This window comes from Podarcis vaucheri (assembly GCF_965113315.1).
Source record: "Podarcis vaucheri genome assembly, chromosome: 13".
NCBI classification, from domain to species: domain Eukaryota; kingdom Metazoa; phylum Chordata; class Lepidosauria; order Squamata; family Lacertidae; genus Podarcis; species Podarcis vaucheri.
The window spans coordinates 19,761,776-19,781,556 of record NC_138751.1 but is presented as its reverse complement, the minus strand read 5'-3'; the positions used below and the strand labels follow the sequence as shown (position 1 = coordinate 19,781,556).

At 47.1% G+C, this 19,781-nt stretch overlaps 1 protein-coding gene across 6 annotated transcripts in view; it reads right to left on the bottom strand.

The window, feature by feature from the left end:
• Positions 1 to 3,601: 3,601 nt before the first annotated feature.
• TNNT1 (troponin T1, slow skeletal type) overlaps positions 3,602 to 19,781 on the bottom strand; it is a 32,569-nt gene continuing 16,389 nt past the window's right edge. For all 6 annotated transcript variants that reach the window (XM_082197118.1, XM_082197120.1, XM_082197122.1 and 3 more), the window contains 8 exons: positions 17,001 to 17,061; positions 15,720 to 15,836; positions 9,018 to 9,095; positions 7,924 to 8,037; positions 6,402 to 6,511; positions 4,830 to 4,920; positions 4,677 to 4,717; positions 3,602 to 3,868 (listed from right to left, as the gene is read on the bottom strand). In XM_082197118.1, the coding sequence (XP_082053244.1) occupies positions 3,823 to 3,868; positions 4,677 to 4,717; positions 4,830 to 4,920; positions 6,402 to 6,511; positions 7,924 to 8,037; positions 9,018 to 9,095; positions 15,720 to 15,836; positions 17,001 to 17,061 (658 nt within the window). In that variant the 3' untranslated portion in view covers positions 3,602 to 3,822. The remainder of the gene's footprint in view (positions 3,869 to 4,676; positions 4,718 to 4,829; positions 4,921 to 6,401; positions 6,512 to 7,923; positions 8,038 to 9,017; positions 9,096 to 15,719; positions 15,837 to 17,000; positions 17,062 to 19,781) is intronic.

Below are 19,781 nucleotides of genomic sequence, written 5' to 3'. Positions count from 1 at the left end.
TTCCCATCAGCCCCGCACGGCACGGCCAACGGCACGGAATTGTGGGAGTTGTAGTTTTAACGCCTGGGAGGTTATTTCCACACATACACCCAAATCCTAGGGGAAAATGCGAAAAGCACAACCTAAGAAGTGCGGGTGGGGATGGAAAGCGGGGGCACTTGTTTATGCCGTTAAAACCACGAGGAGAAGAAACCAGACCCTGGTCCGGATTGCAGGCGGAGAGCAGCAACTATGCGGCGAAAAGCCCTGGCTGCTTTGTCTCGGAGATTGCAGTACAAATCATTAGCCCTACGTTGCCAATTACGGATGTACCGTAATAGTGCGCAACTCTCAAACTTTCCACCTTTTAGGGGGAAACGAAACAGATGTGTGTGGCATGGTGGGAGATGAGCCTGAAGTCCCCCCCCCCACAAGTGCTCCTGGGAGATGGAGTTTAAAAGAAGCAGATTTGTGTGGGATTACCATGGAAATATAGTAATTAGAATAATAATAATAATAAACCCTGACTGCAGGTCTTCTATCAAGGGTGTTGCTGGACTCCAGCTACTATTACTATTATTGTTTATTTTATTTTACATTCTACCCTTCCTCCCAGGGCAGCATACAAGCAATAAACAAGTAGGCATCTAGAAACATCTAAAAAAAATTCCTATACAGATCCAGACTGGGGAAGATCTCTACTCAAAAGGCTTGCTGGAAGAGGAAAGTCTTCAGTAGGCGCTGAAAAGACAGCAGAGACTACACTTGTCCAATGTTTAGCAGGTGGGACCAAAAGTCAGGGAGGATGGGAGCAGCAATCAAATAACATCTGAAGGCTCACAGGTTTCCCATCCTTGTACAGGGGTACCTTGGGTTAAGAACTTAATTCGTTGTGGAGGCCCGTTCTTAACCTGAAACTGTTCTTAAGCTAAAGTACCACTTTAGCTAATGGGGCCTCCTGCTGCTGCCGCACCGCTGGCACGTGATTTCTGTTCTCATCCTGAAGCAAAATTCTTAACCCGAGGTACTATTTCTGGGTTAACCTGAAGCGTCTGTAACCCGAGGTACCACTGTAATGTAATATGTAGCATAATATATATGAAGATGTGAAGTACTGTTTAGCTCACAACATCTCCATAGTGAAAGCCCTACATGTGTTGCCTTGGAAATGAGAGTGGAAAACAGATTCACTTTCAAATGCTGACATGACAGGAACTGGTGGGCTGTGTGTGTATTTCTCAACCTATTTCCTGTCTCTGAGCCCTCTTCTTTATAGACTTTATGGAACCCTAAGGAAGAGGAAAGAATCAGCAAGTGCCCACAGAAATATGAAAAGAATGGGGTCACACCATGTCAGCCCTAATCAGCATCTAAGCTTGAGCTGGCTTTCAGCTTCCACAAGATATATAAAAACAATAACAGAAATGTCACCAGATACAGCACCGCCACATCCCTAGAGAATCACAGCCAATGCCAGTTTTAATTTTTACCTGAATTTCGGAGTGGGGCTGTATATACTCCATACACGCATAAAGCCCATGAGTTCCCCCAAAGAATCCTGGGAACTGTAGTTTGTTAAGGGGACTGGGAATTGCACCTCTGTGAGAGGCAAGCTACACTTCCCAGGATTCTTTGGGGAAGCAATCTGATTTAAATGTATGGCGTATACACAACCTGTGGGCCACTCTGGTCTTTTTCTAACTTTATGCAAAAAGACCCTGATTCGACACCCGGCATCTCCTGGTAGGGCTGGCAAAAACCTGTAGTCATGCCTTTGACCACTGTCAGGGCAGAATGCTGGACTCGACCTTTGCTCTGAACCAGCAGAAAAGGGAATGAAGATTAGCTTGTACATTTCCCAAGCACCTCCTCCAAATTCCAGGCTCTTTCTGCTTCTTGAGGCTCAGTCTCATTGGCCTTCTGGTTGTGGTCTGCTGCTGGCCTTCTCCAACACTCAGGAAAGATTTCTCTCTTAAGGCCTGGTCTCACACTACTAATGCCCCCTTTTGCTGTATTAACTGCCACAGAAAATTACTTTTCAGTGGAACATTTGCCTGGAAATCTCAAGTCATCCTTCAAGCAACCATTGGAGGCCAACGGCACCCAGAGGAACCGAGGCAGGGAATCTCTGGTTTTGTGTAGGCCTGGGTCTATTTGTCCCAGTTGCCCCATACCTCCCCTCCACCTGCTGCCAGCAGCCCTGCAATGTTGCCAAGCGGTACGGCTTGTGCAGGATTGCAAAGCATAGAAGTGCAACAGGCCTGCTGCTATCAGGCTTTCCCCCAGGGCCCAGACTGAGCTACCTCTTACGTGCTGCTCTGCTTTCAGCAAACTCCTGCTCCTCAGTTCTAGTATCCCAATGAAGCCTCTTCTGAAATGGGATGCGGGTGGCTCTCTCGTGGAGTTGCAGGCCTATGTTCAACACACACACAAAATGGCTCCCGCTGCAAACTCTCTCCTCCCTGAGCTCCAGCGCTCCCTCCTTAGCTGCAATAAGTAGGCCCTCTGTTGGAGTGGTACAGCTAGTCTTAAAGGGAGAGTATCGCCACGCACCAAAGTCTCCCAGGTATTCATCCCGTGCTGCTTTTTTTAAACTCTGAGAATTCCCATCACTCCAAAGTAGTATAGCAACCATGTGACCAAGCCTAGCAACTGCCTTGTTTTGCTTTCAATGTTTTTTTGTTTCGTAACAGTTCCTATCTTTATTTTAGATTATCTATTTTTACCTTCTTTAAAAATAATCAAGGAAAGTTATAAATTTAAAGGCATCCAGTTGACCTCTTACAGCTTTGTTGCCAGTGCCGCATGGCCTTGAGTACCCCCAGAAAAAAAGCACTGATTATTATTATTATTTACCAGCCTTTCACTCTAATGTCCCAGTGTGAGTTACGGCATTAAAAGACAACATTAAAAACAGTTTAAAGCAACATTACAAGATAGGTCCTCAAAAATATAGACCTCAAGTGTCAAAAGAGGTGTGGAAGCTGTATAATGAGGGTGCCGCTGGTGTACATGAAAATGTTAACCTGCACTCTGAGTTCAAGTTACCAGTGTGGGTATGGCTTAGTAGGCTCTCATCGCCCTTCTCAGCACCCCCTTCTCAGTTTTTCCTCTCTTCACGCTTCCTGGAACAAGCAAGAAGGCACGTGGCTATCTATGGCTCCCTGCAAATGAAAAGAACCTCTCCAAAAGGGAGATTTTATAGCTTGCTTATTATAGCTAACACAAAGATTGCCTGATTCACTTTGTATGGAAGCCAAGTACTTTTCTTTTCAAGTTGCTTGGAACCCTTTTCTTCATTTTATTTCCAGTGGATGGAGACTTGTTTGCTGTAAGGTCTGGAAACTATTCGCTTATTTGCAAAGCTAAGGGTCTGCAATTTATTGTAGCCTAAGCATTTTTGTGGGGAACATTTGCTTAAAGGTGGATGAGGGCAAATGCAAATCTAACCAAGTTTTAACGTGCTTGGAGCAATCGTCATTGTGCTGACAGTCAGTGTAGACAATAAGGAGCTTGATGGACCAGAAGTGTGACTCAGTATAAAGCAGCTTCTCTGGAAAGTGAGGAGAAAGATAGAGAGATTCTACATTCTTTCCACCAATAAAACACAGGGAGGCTGTACTCACTGGGGAGGTACCACAGAGGGGAGAGTTTGGTTTATTGGGTTTGGCTTGTGGCAAAGAGCTTGTTACAGGCACACATGACAGGGGTGAAGAAGAATGGACAAAGGGCAGGCTGGTCAGCTTTCAACATAAAACAGGGCAGGGGAAGCAATGGGATGCTGCAATCAACAGTAGCTCCCAGATCTCTGCATGAACTGTAGGCGGGTGGGTGTCGTCTTTTTTACTTCCAGCGGCCACCAAGTCTGGCTTTTCCGGCACCTTTCTTGCTGCAAGGAAGAAATGTACAAGTTGTAAAATATCCACATTCACCATCTATCTATCTATCTATCTATCTATCTATCTATCTATCTATCTATCTATCATCTATCCACCCAAGAAGACTCACACCCAGCTCTGTGTACTGCTTGCATATATACAGTATGTATCTGAAATATATTTTGTGAAGGAAACTCAAGCTAAGCAGTCACAAGACCAAAATATGACACAGCAAATTTCCAAATATGAAATGTTAAAGTTTGAGAGAATGCTACAGCTGAATTTCAGCTTCCAATTGGTGCAGATCTTGAGATTTTGGTGACCTGGATTCCAGCTCTCCAAAATAGTATTTTATCTATTTATTCAGAAAATTTATGTACCGCTTGATTGTAAAAACAACAACAACCCCCAAAGCAGTTTACATAAAGATATAACAAGAAAATCAAGAAAAAAATTGCAGCTGTACTTTAAAACATGCAAAAGTTAAAATACTAAAATGCTGAAACAGATTAAAATGACCCCAAACTCCTAAGCATTTGGGTAAGCTTGTCTGAACAAAAATGTCCTTAGCAGGTGCCAAAAAGAGGATTTTAAAAATACATTTTATAAACCTGGCAGTTGTGGACTTTATGAATTCATGAACAGTTCCACATGAACACTAGAACCTGTTCCTCAAGCCGTTTCCACACTGTGGATTCTAGTTGTGAAAATGCACAAGTTTTGTGGCCTTAAAACATGCGGTGGGTGGGTGGGCAATGGGATTTGAGGGCAGAGTAATTTGTGTGTGTGTGTTGCTGCCGGAACCACAAGGTCACTCACAATTTCTGGGCGTGGCTGATGCGGTTGTAAAGAACATTGATCTGGAAAGGAAGGGAAAACACAAAACACAGAGAGGGAAATTGATGTTAGTATCATTTTGGCAGCAGGGAAAGTTCCGTATCCAAAAGTATATTTCTTTTTCTCCCTCCTTACCTCATACTTCTGACATTTGTATTTTTCCATCAGGTCAAATTTCTCTGATTCTAGTTGATGGATCCAGTCATGTAGCTCCTTGGCTGTGTCCCTGGACAGAGAGAGGCAAATTGTATTGGGGTTTGGGGGACTTATCTGATTAAAAAAAACCCCTCCCCCCCAACATCCCTCATGCCCCTCCCTGGCCAGGCACTCAACAGTGCCAAGAACTGCTGATGGCCATGGTGGGGGCTTTGGCCAAGCCACCTTCCCTGGTCCCCTCCCTCCTCTCTGCATTGCTGTCAACTGATGGTGCTCCTCTGCCTCATCTTGGCTGCCAGACAGAGCCAAGGGCAACCAGGCAGCAGTATCTCCTTCCCCGCCACTGCTGTGTCTGCTTGCTTCTGCCCTTTGGGCTGTTATAAGACTTTTAAGGTCTCAAATATAGAATAAATGTTCATATATGCACACATATCTAAATATATGAACCATGTGTCTGGAATAGTATGGGAGAGCAATCCTGAAGCCATTTTGACTCTCCCATTGACCTCAAGTATTCCTCTGCAGCAGTGGCGTAGCGTGGGTTGTCAGCACCCGGGGCAAGGCAAGTAATTTGCGCCCCCTAACCCGTGGATTTGCGCCCCCTAACCCGTGGATTTGCGCACCCTAACCCTAACCCCCAGATGTTGCGCCCGGTGCGGCCGCCCCCCCCCTGCACCTCCCACGCTACGCCACTGCTCTGCAGTAAGGGAGGCAAATGGGGAAAGCCTTCCCATTGTCTTTTTGCTTGCAAATCCTGTCTTAAGGCCGCATTTGTGTAGGATGAGCCTGTGACCTGGACTCAGGAACTAAAGTATTAACCATCACAAAAGAATGGCCAGGCTGCCCAGGTAATGCAATCAGTGACCATTATCAGGTATCCTGGCAGGCAGGATTTCTGCTGGAGACCGCCTCCTTCTGTGATGTATGTATGATGTTTCAGGGGGTTGGTCTTGGGCTACAGGGAGGGCAATTTCAAAAGTCTATATAAGGGCTTGAACACCATTGTTCAGGGTTCTCCTCCCTCCTGTGTGTGGTGAGTGGGGACTCTGTTGCAACTGTTTCCTGAATAAAGATCAGGCTTACTAGCCACTTTGCTTTTCAATTTACAGTCGCACCTCAGAAGTCAAACGCCTTGTGAGATGAACGTTTTGACTCCCAAACGCCGCAAATCCAGAAGTGATTGTTCCGGTTTGTGAACGTTCTTTGGAACCCGAACATCCATTGCGGCTTCTGTGGCTTCCCAAATGTTTTGGAAGTTGAACGGACTTCAGGAACGGATTCCGTTCGACTTCCAAGGTATGGCTGTACTCTGGTTGGCTCCTGCTATTTCTCCTACCAATAAGGAACACACTTAAGGACTCTATACGGGCTCTGGAATACCCCATAAGGGAAAAGGAGCAGCCCCCCCCCCTTATAACAGGGCCAAAGTGTGAGGCACATGAATGAGCCAGCTGCAATGGTGAGGGGGGGCAGGGTCAAGGGGGCTCTTCTATGGGGGACCCTTGCAGGGGACCCTTGGCGCCAGTCTTGCAGCTCCACTCTGTTACCAACCTCAGCTGTTGCTCGCTTAAGTTCTCTACATTGAGCGGCTTCCTTCGCTCTGATAAGATCCGGATCTTCATTTCACGGCCTGTCTGCCTCTTGCCACGTTTCTGCTCGGCCTAAGAGAGAGAAACCAGGTGGGAAGCGTGTGCAAAAGGGAGTCACCTAGGGAAAACTTTTTAAACCAGGATTTTGACCCTTAATTTGAAGGCTTTTAAAGTATTTGCGGCCTCTTTTGGTGTTAGAAGGATCTGTGAGAGCTTTTATTTGCAGAAAATGCTTTTGTTTTATTGATTGTGTTTACTGTAACTGGGTTTTTTGTTGTTGTATTTTTACTGTGTTTGCAAGCTGCTTAAAAACTTGCCAGAGCAATCCGTGAACCAAAACACAGCTACCCTTCAAAAATTGGCACTCATCTGAATTTTGCAGTTCTCCAGTGGAACAACATTTACAAAAATGCATGTATTTGGAAACTGTGCACATCAATGAATATATTGGTGAAAATAACATAAAATTCAATAGGAGAAATTTGCAGTAAAATGCTGGAGAATTTTCATTGGGAACCTCCCCCCCCATATATACAAAAAGAATTTGCAAATTGCTGCAGTGTGAAGAACCAAAATGAAGATTGGAAAAATGGGGAAAAGGAGAGAAGCAAGATGCACAGATTCTTCCAGCCCTAGTTGGGAGTCCAGAAACATCTGGATCGGCTACAGGTATCTCTCTATCCTCGACAGACTGAATTGCAGGAAAGGGATGGTGGCTGCAATTGTGAAAACAGCCACTTGATGGCATCGTGGTGATATTATATATTCCGTCCCAGAAGATCAGGTGGGAAGCAGATTCTCAAAGGCTTGTGAATAGTTGCAGAGGATGAACCTGAATAGATAAGGTGGACATCAGGTTTTACTTGGGGTTAGGGTGAATTTGCTCTCTCCAGACTGTTCAGCTCACATCTCCCTTTCCCTCTTAGAAACACCAAATATCCCCCAAATTTTAATAAAGAATGGGAAAAATTTATCTGGGAGACCACTGTAAGCAGATGAAAACATTAGTAGGATTGCAATAACACTGGTAATGTAGCAGATACTATGGACAAAATGGAGTGACATAAAATATGGATTATGGAATAATATGCAGTTGCAAAGGTTGACAATTGGACCCACGGAAGGGAAGGTGGGAAGTCCAGAGATTCGGAGAAATCTCTAAGTGTGACTATGTACTTTGTATTGTTATAATTCTACACTTGTAAAAGTAAATAAAAATTGTTTCATAAAAAAGGTGAAAAATCAAAAAAGAGAAAAAATAAGCGCCAAATATCCTATGGCAACACTCCCCACCCTCCCTGCAAAGCACGTCCTCTACTATGAAGCTATGGTTTTGCAGTGAGAAATTAGCTAGCACTGTACACCTCTAGAACAGGTCCAATTGGATGGCATGCAAATGGTTGAAATATTAGGAAGCAAAGCAAAGCAAAGACTGTGATTATCCAAAAGAGTAAATCCCTCCTTACTGTTACCCAGCAACTTACCTTTACCAGGTACCCGCCAAAATGAGCCCCCATATTGGACAGCACTTTCTTCTTCTTGGCATCATCTTCTGCCCGTTTCTTGGCCTCCTCCTCCTCCTTCCTCATCTTCTCTTCCTGCACAGGGCGACCGTGTGGAATCCATTATCCAATGACAGAACAGGGAGGGGCAGGGAACCTTTTTTCAGATTAAGGGTAACATTCCCAACTGGGCCACCACCCAGCAGTCACACGACAGTGGTGTGTTTGTGGGGGGGAGAATGTGGGCGAAGCAGTCAATGTAAATCTCACCTTTTCTAGAGCGGGCTCATTTCATACTCTCCAACATGTCACCAAGTCAAATCAGCGTGTGCATTTTTTAGGGCCACACTCCCGTGGGAGCCACGTGACTCGCACAAGATCATGACGCCCCCAAAACGGGCATCTTTCGGGGCCCTTCTCTCGTGGGAGCCAAAAGGGGACATCCTGGGAGCTAGTAAATCTAGGATGCCCCACTTAAAGTGGGACAGTTAATGTAAGGTTACCAGATTTTTTCCATGAATCCGGGGACACTTTTGAACTTCAATGGATTTTGTATGGGGTAAAGGTAAAGGTAAAGGGACCCCTGACCATTAGGTCCAGTCATGGCCGACTCTGGGGTTGTGGCGCTCATCTCAATTTATTGGCCGAGGGAGCCGGCGTACAGCTTCCGGGTCATGTGGCCAGCATGACTAAGCCGCTTCCGGTGAACCAGAGCAACACATGGAAACGCTGTTTACCTTCCCGCCAGAGTGCTACCTATTTATCTACTTGCACTTTGACGTGCTTTCAGACTGCTAGGTTGGCAGGAGCAGGGACCGAGCAACGGGAGCTCACCCCATTGCGGGGATTCGAACCTTCAGATTGGCAAGTCCTAGGCTCTGTGGTTTAACCCACAGCGGGACTGATTTGTAAATCTGGGGGCTGTCCCCAGGATATGAGCATATGAAGTGAAGTGTGGCTTGGGGAGAGTCCCCAGGGCCGGGCCGAGAACGCTGGAGGGCCACTTTTGGCTCCTGGCCTGAGGTCCCCCACCCGTGAGCTGGAATGGGAAGCTGCCAGGCAATGGCAATACTCACGGCCAGTTTGTTCTGCCGCTCCCGTTCCTTCTCAGTGCGGACTCGCTGCTGCTCAGCACGTTCCGCCCGCCGATGTTCCTGCCGAAAGACACGAGAAACGGCTCAGACCTTTGCGGTGCTCAAGGAGAAAAGGGAAACGGTAAAGGGACGGTATCCGCAATATACAAAATAATACTCCAAAATCCCGCAAATCCCCTAGACGCAATCAAAAAACAATGGGAGAATGACATAGGCTATGAGATTAACCCCACTCAATGGACCAGAATGTGGTCTAAACCCCCCTTTAAATCCATATCAACGAAAAGAAAAGAACTCACACTGAAACTCACCTGCAGGTGGTACCTAACACCAAGGAAACTAGCGCTAATACACCCAGGAACCTCACCAAAATGCTGGAGAGGGTGCACTTCCACAGGCACATACCTCCACATGTGGTGGGAGTGTCCCAAAACCCAACTATTCTGGACGACAGCCATACAAGAAATATGTACAATAACTAAGCAAGTAATAGACATCACCCCAGAATTGGCCCTACTAAACATCTTCCAAGACAACAATGCCCATTTACACCACAAAGAACTCATAACCCACCTGCTCTCAGCAGCCAGAAACACCATAACCAGACACTGGAGAGACCTGTCAGGAGTAAGCATGGACCAATGGTACCAAATAGTATGGGAAACAGCCCTACTAGAAAAATTAACTAATAAACTGAAACTGACACGGGGACAAACAGAAGAAGACACCTTTACCCCGGTATGGCTCCCCTTTATTACACACACAGCCCAACAGGACATTGACAATAATCCACCAACAGCATACAAATCAATATGGCTAACCTGATCCAAAACACCCACCCACCTCACTCACACACGAAAACAAAGATCACCACAGCCAATCACAAGCAAACAATCACACCCTAGGCCAACCTCAGCCTCTCTCACCACCAAAGGAACACAAGTGAACAACACAAACAACGCTGACACCAAACTCTACACACATTAAACATAATAGAAACACCGCCACCCGACCCCACCCCCATCCATCTTCCCTCTCTCCACGCCCCCTTTTCTTCTCTCTTTCTTTTTTCTTCTCCCCCTAATGCCTCAACAAATGAAATGGATTTGTAAAAATGTTACATGAAAAAAACAAACCAAAAACGAGGCACTACACTTCTGTAAAACAAGAAAATCCTTAATAAAATATTTTTTTTTATTAAAAAAAAGGAGAAACGTGAAAGTGACTTTGTAAACAACACCGACTACTAGGCAGGAGAAGCTTCTGAAAAGTAAGAGCCGTTCAACAACAGAACTTGGGAAATGGGAGGCGTTCCTTTGCCAGGCACGGAACCGATCTGGGATGTTGCAGTCCAAGGGTTGCCAAACCAGAGAGCGTGAATGCCATGGTACCCATGAAGTCTTTCTTCCCTTCCTTTCCTGAATGGTCCTGTGGAACACCCTTGTCACTTGGGATAACCATGCATATGACTATTTCTCTTTTTCCAGTGCTGGTGGACCAGCACTCTTTTTGTCACACAACCTGCGACATCTGAATATTCTTCAGTAGATTCTGCAAGCGAGCAACCCTGTTGCTGTTTCAGATTCAGCATTTAAGATCTTATGCCTACACAGCTAACCAACCACTAGGTGGGAGCAAAGAACAACCATTCCCTGCATCAAGGTCTGTCTTTGTGTTTTTGCCATGCTGGCTAAGGCTCATGGGAGCTGTAGTCCAAAACATCTGGAGAGTGCAAGGTGGAGCAAAGCTGCCCTAGAGAAAGAGAGACAGATCCTAGATCTCCAAAGTGCATTCACCCCAAACATAGACTTCATTTTTCTTCTCTCCCCCCTCCTTCCCCTTCTTTCCAGCTGCCAACATCTGTCTCAGACTCCACCTGTTTGTAAAAGTTTGAACCTATAGATTATTTTTTTAAACGAGCCTTTTGCAGATCTGAGCACTGTTCATATTTCCATGAACCCAACAAAGAGGTGGCCAAATAGCTAAGCCTGGAAGAGGGGAAAATAAAATAAAAGGGTGGGGGGAGGTCAAAAAGGTAATGAAAGGAGTGAAAGCAAAAGAGGAGAGAAGGTGGTGGTTTAAGAGAGAGAGAAGCCTTTTCATACTGCACAGATCTGCACACTTGCTGTTGTTGGTTAGTCGGTTAGTCGTGTCCGACTCTTCGTGACCCCATGGACCAGAGCACGCCAGGCACTCCTGTCTTCCACTGCCTCCTGCAGTTTGGTCAAAGTCATGCTGGTAGCTTTGAGAACACTGTCCAACCATCTCGTCCTCTGTCGTCCCCTTCTCCTTGTGCCCTGCATCTTTCCCAACATCATGGTCTTTTCCAGGGAGTCTTCTCTTCTCATGAGGTGGCCAAAGTATTGGCGCCTCGGCTTCACGATCTGTCCTTCCACTGAGCACTCAGGGCTGATTTCCTTAAGAATGGATACGTTTGATCTTCTTGCAGTCCATGGGACTCTCAAGAGTCTCCTCCAGCACCATAATCTGCACACTATTCCCCTGCATATCTTGAGAGCAGGGTGGGCTCCCCAGATGGAGGTGCACCTAAGCTCCCTTGCGCACTTGGAAGAGGAACCTGCACACATTGCCTGGCTACCCAGAGCAGTGAAGGAGTGGCCTGGGCAGTGTGTGGATGGGCAGACAGGCTCCTAGTCATTCCAAGGCAGAGCAGAGAGGCGTGATTTCCGTGGTCCCCTGTGCTTGGGACCTTGGCGGGGGCCAACACGACCGACTCCTAGGTACACCGCTGCACCCGGATCTCACCAGACTGTAGCTCTCATCACCCCTAAGCATTGGCCTCACTCTCTGTCGTGGTGGGAGCTGGAAGACTCCAAGAGCATTTGGGGGGCCACAGGCTCCCCCACCCATCCTTTAGACCCAGACCTTGATTCTTCCATGCTGTGACTTTCTTGGCTGCATCTGTGTCAGGCTTTAGGGAATCTGATCCCACCCCCACAGTAGGCTACCAGGAATAGACCAACAGGGAGAGTTCTTACCAAAGTCTTTTATTCAATATTCACAGAGAGAGGCTTAGAAACACTTAGTAAGCGCCACTCCCCCTTCTCTCCTCAATCGTCAACAGCACCACCCACCTTACGGTGGCTGCTTAGGGCCATTTGTCTCTGAGCCCTTTGCTCTCCTACTTTCAATGCTTGCCGGGTTCTGGGAGAAGGGGGGGGGTCTGGAATGCTTTCTAGTGATAATGTGTCAGCCAGCTGCTCCAGCTCTGCTTCCCGCTCCTCCTCCTCTCCCATTATTGCCCAACTCTGCTCTTCATCTGCCTCTGAGCCGTGACCTTCCTCAAACCACTATTGTAAATCTATACTGTCTTCCTCTTCTCTGGAAGGTTAGAATCATAGAATCATAGAGTTGGAAGAGACCACAAGGGCCATCGAGTCCAACCCCCTGCCAAGCAGGAAACACCATCAGAGCACTCCTGACATATGGTTGTCAAGCCTCTGCTTAAAGACCTCCAAAGTAGGAGACTCCACCACACTCCTTGGCAGCAAATTCCACTGTCAAACAGCTCTTACTGTCCTAATGTTTAGGTGGAATCTTCTTTCTTGTAGTTTGGATCCATTGCTCCGTGTCCGCTTCTCCGGAGCAGCAGAAAACAACCTTTCTCCCTCCTCTATGTGACATCCTTTTATATATTTGAACATGGCTATCATGTCACCCCTTAACCTCCTCTTCTCCAGGCTAAACATGCCCAGCTCCCTTAACCGTTCCTCATAAGGCATCGTTGGGGGGGGGGGAGGCGGTCTCCGCCATTCCTTCTCTGTACAGTCCCTGGCAGTCTGGCACTCTATGTATGGTTTTGTATTTCCTGCTTTTTGGCAGCCAGAATGGCTTTTCTAAGCCAACCCAATGGGTTTGGTTAACAACAACAACAACAACAACAACAACAACAACAACAACAACAATTTATTATTTCTACCCCACCCATCTGGCTGGGTTTCCCCAGCCACTCTGGGCGGCTCCCAACTGAATATTAAAAACACAATATAGTACAGCATTAAACATTAAAAACGTCCCTAAACGGGACTGCCTTCAGATGTCTTTTAAAAGTACGGTAGTTACTTATTTCCTTGACACTTGATGGGAGGGTGTTCCACCGGGTGGGTGCGACTACCGAGAAGGCCCTCTGCCTGGTTCCCTGTGCTTCATGTCTTGCAGTGAGGGAACTGCCAGAAGGCCCTTGGAGCTGGACCTCAGTGTCCGGGAAGAACGATAGGGGTGGAGATGCTCCTTCAGGTATACAGGACCGAGGCCGTTTAGGGCTTTAAAGGTTAGCACCAACACTTTGAATTGTGCTCGGAAACGTTGAAACATTGAAATAATAGGCTTGCAAGGGAACCTTGGAGGTTATTTCGCTCAACATCCAGCTCACTACATGATTTGCAACACAGGATGCAGCTACAAGATTCAAATATTGCTGGGGAAAGTGTGCCAATTTATATTTCGAAAGGCCATTTCCCATATGTCTCTGGAATTGGACGAATACATTTCACCCACATTTTGAAATGTCTCTTAAAAATACCTCTCAGATCCTTATCTACACCACTGCTGGGTGAATCAACATACGCTTGCAAATCAAGTCACCTGTAAAAACATCAAGCAGATCAGACCCTTTGATGTAATCTTGAAGAACAGGTTGCGTCTCTCTCTCTCTCTCTCTCTCTCTCTCTCTCTCTCTCTCTCTCTCTCTCGTATAAAAATTTGCCTTTCTGTGTAACCTAAAAAAACTTCTTTCCCCTCTGGGCAGCTTCTTAGCCGCCAGCATTTCTTATCACCCCCCCCCCACCCACCCAATACCCCTTGCCAACCCAGTATTTGTCTTTTATAGCAATGAAGATCCCTGAACCGCCAGCCTTTTTAAATTTCTGGGGGGGGGGGGGGAAAGCAGCTATCTGTACCGATATGTTTTCTCAAATGGAACAAATAGCAGTGGGTGGTGGCACAGGTATTTGAAAAGTAACACAGAGAAAGGGTTAAAGAACACCGGTGGAATTGTTTTTCCTAAGTGCAAGATGGGTGGTGCTGGTTTCATTTCAGGTGTGTGGGTGTGTGTGGGTGTGGGTGGGTGTGGGTGTGAGAGAGAGAGATAGAGATAGAGAGAATTAAAGCTCTCATGGGCTACATTCCCAAGTCATATCCAAGCTATACATTCAAAGCCCATCTGTGCCACTTAACAGTCATGTCTTCCCCAAAGAATCCTGGGAAAATTTATTTACCCTTCATAGAGCTACAGTTCCCAGCATCCTTAAACAAACAACAGGGTCCAGGATTCAAGTGGGGGAAGCCATGACTGTCAAAGGGGTGGAAGAGTGCCTTAAATATATGGCAGTGGATATTGCCTCCCATGCCTATAATTAAACAAAGGAAAAACCACTACAGTCATTCCTTGGGTTACAGTCGCTTTGGGTTGCGTGATTTCAGGTCGCGTACTGTGCCGAATCCAGAAGTACCGGAACAGGTTACCTCTGGGTTTCGGTGCTTGCGCATGCGCAGAAGTGCTAAATTGTGCTTTGCGCATGCACAGAAGATGCAGCACTGCGGGTTGCGGACGCTGCAGGTTGCGAACGTGCTTCCCGCATGGATCACATTTGCAACCCGAGCGTCCACTGTATGTGATTGCCACGACGCCCTTAGAAGTAGGTGGCGGAAATGACTGGCAGAATCCGAGACCAGGGAGAGGAGACGGTGGAGGAAGATTGGAAGAAATTTAAAATTTATTTGCAGAAATACTGTAAAATTTATGAATGCTAAGGACATTGGAATGAATCGCAGGGGCTTTAGCAACGAAGTAAAATGTAAGATTGGATTAACAACAGATAAATGAATAGGATATGAATTTGCTGAATTAATTTTTAAAAAGGGATACAAGAACGGGAGACGTGAGGAAGTCGGGAAAATAAGCTAATTGAAGATGAGAAACTAAGAAAGAGGGAATTTTTGTTTTTTGTTACTATATGTGCTTTTATCTCTTTTTTTCTTTTTCTTTTGATGTGTTTAATGTTTGTATTTTTGTACTGTATTTTTCTTTGTGATTTTGTATTTTCTTTGTCCATGTATGCTTTTTTATTGTGAAAACTTAATAAAATATTTATTAAAAAAAAATAGAAGTAGGTGGTGTGAGCAGGTAAACTGTTGGACCACTGACCAATTTCAAATGAGCCACCCAATGCAGGGATGGGGACACTTGTGGCCCTCCAGATGTTCTGGGACTCCCAACGTCCATCAGTCGCAACAGCATGGCCAACAGTCAGGGATAATGGGAGATGTGGTCCAAAAACATATGGAGGGTATCAGATTGGGGAAGACTAGAGATGAAACTAGTGGGGGATTTATTCAGGTGTGGACAGCCTTGTGAAATGAATGGGGGCCAGTCTACACACAATACACAGGTGTGTGTGTGGGTGTGGGTGTGTGTCCACACTGACCAGACGCCCCTCTGTTCCCAGCTACACACAGTCCTTTGCAGCCCAGAACTCACAATCCTTTAATAACATTTTGACAGATAAGGAATAGCAGATTGTATCGTTTAATGTAACAAACCAGAGGGGAAACTGAAAGAAGTCAACGGGAAGGGGAAGAATGTATGTTTGGAAATGGTTTTGATATTTGTTGTTAGAAAAGAAAACTAATTAAAATTATATACAAAAAAAAAGAAGAACTCACAATCCTTGACATGAGACCAACGAGCTCCTCCTCTTCTTTCTTCCTCTGCTCAAAGTGCACGTCAATGAGGGTCTGCAGCTCCAAGAGGTCCTTCTCCATACGCTTGCGGTGGATGTCCTGTCCATCAGGCAGAGAGAGAGGTTAGCTTGAAGGGGATGAAAGTCAACCAGATAGTCCTGTGCATGTCTCTGTGGGCTGGCCTAGGGCGGACCCTTGAAAGGTATTACCGTATTTTTCGCTCTATAGGACGCACCGGACCATAGGATGCACCTTGTTTTAGAGGGGGAGAACAAGGGAAAAAAAATTCTTCCCCTCTCTGCTCAGCGCCCCTTCAGCGAAGCGGCAGGAGAAACGGAGCCCCTTCCATTTCTCCTCCCGCTTGGCTGAAGGGGCGCTGCGCAGCTCTCCATCTCTGCTGAAGCAAGACTCTCCTGGCTTCAGCGAAAGGAACCTGAAGCCTCCGGAGTGCAGTGGGAACTTGCGCTGCGCTCCGAAGGCTTCAGACGACCCCTCTCGCTCTCCAGGCTTCAGCAAAAGCAACGCAAAGCCTCCGGAGCGCGGAGGGAGCGCTCTCTCTGCGCTTCCGAGGCTTTGCATTGCTATCGCTGAAGCCAAGGAGCCTGCATTCGCTCCATAGGACCCACACACATTTCCCCTTAATTTTTGGAGGGGAAAAAAGTGCGTCCCATAGAGCGAAAAATATGGTATATGGCCGGAAAAAAATCTACTTGTTGCTGCAGGACTTCTAACAGTACAGGAGGACATTTAGTCTTGCACAGAGACAGACCACAAGTCTCCTAGTGCCTGCTTGCCCACTATCTCTAATAAGTTAAGGCCAAAGTACATGTTATACACACTGCGGGCATTGTCTTTAGAAATTAAAAGCAAATATAAATGGAAGAAAGGACTGTTTAATGGTTACATTTTCATTTCCAGCTATTTTTCCACTTAGGAACCACCTTGTTTTTCACCCATGGGAAAAAAAAAGATCTGTATTATCACCAGCTAGTGTCTGTAGATGTAGCTGCTGTTGCCGCCATGTGTGTATAGTTGCTAGCAGAGCATCAGGCAACCCCAGGAACCAGGTCCCCAATTTGTCTTCTGAGAACCAATTTAATTACTAAGGTTGACTGAGGAGGGCATCTGTGCTAGTAGGCTAAATGTCTGGTCTATCGGCAGAGGCTGTTTGTTTGAAAGGCTTGGGGCTGTCTGGAAAGTGATGCAAAAAAGAAAAGAAAAAAAGGCGGGGATTAGGACAGTTTAATAAAACAGAGTACTCACATCGAAATCTACTCTCTCCCCCTCAGGGATTTTTGGAGGAGCCAACTGTGGAACCACCGGCCTTTGTGTGCAAATACAGACAAGGAAATAAAAATATAGTTAATATCTGAAAATGCTACTGACCTTCTCCCCACCCCCCCAAAAAAACACTGCCAAAAATTAAAACAAATCTCTGCTACCACTTCCCTTGAATTAGACATGTCAGAGCTAAAATGAATTGCTGTGAGTGTGTTTTGTTTTGGGGGAGGGGGAGAGAGAATTTTTAAACTTGTGTATCAAAAAGCAGAATCTTCAAGTGCCAATTTTGTGTTGGGTTGTCCTTTTTTTTGCTTATAGAAGGATCAATATTTACTGAACTTATTCATCACCTTAACTCACTCTTTGCACTGTACAGTAAAAAAGAAATGCATATCAAATGGACAAACAACTGCACATAAAATTTAGAATTTAATTGTAAAAACATCAGTGCAGTCACAACAAGCTGCTCTAGTGATCACACAAAAAGTCATAACATATTTATTTTTTTGTAAAAACCGTCTCCTCCCAACTACATAACACAATCACTATGAGATTAATCAGCTAATCTAATCAGGCCTCCACAGAATCAACAGTTAAAAAATAAAAATCAAAGCCCATCAACACTCAGAAGGTTTTGTAGAAATTCCCAGGTGTCAAAAAAGGATATTTATGTATGCCACTACTGCAGTTTGTGTTTTTCGTTAGTCCAAAAATGGAAAACGAGCAAGGTCCCAGCTAAAGAAGAATGGCAACTTAAACTGATGGAATATGCACAGCTTGTGGACCTAACATATAGAATAAGAGAACAAGAGGAATATATGTTTAAAGAAGATTGGAAAATGTTTATGGAATATATGGGGGGAAATTGTGTACATTTGAAAACGTGGGCGGCATTAAGATAAATTCAGCAGTGGAAATAAGATTTGATGGATGTAATAATGGAGTACTGAATGGTTTATATAAAATGTGCCGGGATTTATGTTAAGCAAACTGAACCATGGAAGAGGACTTCCGGGTTAGCGCGATTGGCTAATGGCGGATTCCCTCTGAGCTTCGGAGGGAATCGGCTCCGTGGAAGAGGGGTCCTGCCGCGGCGGCGACGCGGGGACCCTCAGAAACCACAGGCGCGGAAGCCTGTGGACTTGGTGACTCGGTGGGCACCATTTGCGCCCTCCCCGACCCACGAAGAAGCCTTTTTAAAGGCTTCGGAGCGGGTGACGGAGAGTGGCGTGGTGCTGTGAGTAGACCGCTTCTTCTACGGAGTGAAGCCGCGAGCCATGGCCGGAGAGCGCTGACTTCTTCCTTTGAACATTTGGACTGCAAAAGTAACAACCCATGAGTAGTACGGAAATTGGACTTAAAATCCTATTTTTAAATTCGGCACGACCGGGGGATGCGTTAAAAGGAAGTCCGCCCCCCGTCTTGTAGACCAGTGTTTCCCAACCTTTTTTGGGCAAAGGCACACTTGTTTCATGAAAAAAATCTCGAGGCACACCACCATTACAGCCCCGTGACGTCAGCGCGCAGCGTCACGCCGGGAGGGACATGAATTGCTAGCAAATTACATAATCACCTCCTTGAGGGCTGGCTCATCTTCTCCGAAGGCAGAACCCCATTAATTAACAGCACAGACTCACACCATAGCCAAGACGAGGGGGGGAAACCTCAGTCATGCACAGTCATGCACATGTGGGGGCTAAATGAGGACGAAGACCGGGCAGAGAGCAGGGTTCAAATCACCCCACCTGGCCAGGACAATTCCTGGGTGCTCCCTTGGGCCACTCGCCTGACCCACCTCACAGGGCTGTTGTTGCGAGGATAACACGGGGAGAACCACACGTGCCCCCGGGAGCTCCTTGGAGGAGAAAGCGGGCGATGAATGCAATGCACGAAATATATGAGAGGTGACCAGGTTTTGCAGGTGAGGGGGCCCCGCCAGCCTCCGCTTCCAACACCCGGCGCAACGACGCCAAAGTATCCCCCCGGGCTCGGCTCCCCTTCGCCCTCCTGGCTCTCTCTGCCGCCCACTGGGGACCCCCCTCACCTGCCAAGTCCGGAGCGCCGGTGGAAGTTGCATGCATGCATGCAGGGCGCTGCGTTGCCATTGCATTGCACTGCACTCCATGCAACGCCTGCACGCATGCATTGCCTTGCATGCCCGCCAAGGGGTCTCCCCGCGGTCCGATGCATCCCCTCCGGCGCGGATGCAGCATTGCAAAAATACCCCCCCCCGATGCAGCCCTACCTGGGGGGCAGCCTCCGCCTCCACCGCTCCGCCTCCGCGGGGATCCCCGGGCTCCATCCTGCCGCCCGATCTCCGCGGGGGCGCAGGCAGGCTGCGCGGGGTCTGCACAGAAGAGCCCCTGCCCGCCCGGCCGCCGCGTTCATTCCATGGCCGGGAGAAGAGCGCTTCAAACAAAACGCCCGGCCCGCCAGGCCATGCTAGGAAACGTAGTTTGCGCACCCCGCGCGGGCGCGGAGCCCAAGGGCGAGGGGACTATGGATCCCGGCAGCCCCCGCGCTGGGGACGGAGGGGGAGAGGCCGGGTGCAGGGATGGAGGGACGGGTGGGCGAGCGAGTGAGTGAGTGGCAGCCGCCAAGCCTTGGCCGAGAGCCAGGAAGGGCCTCCCCGGAGGAGGAGGGAGGCGCAGAGCGGGAGGGAGGGAGGGAACCCCAGGGGTCATCTAGTGACGGCGCCCCAATCGAAAATTTGACTAAAAAAAAAAATCTTTCGAATTTTTTAATTTTTCCTGCGGCACACCA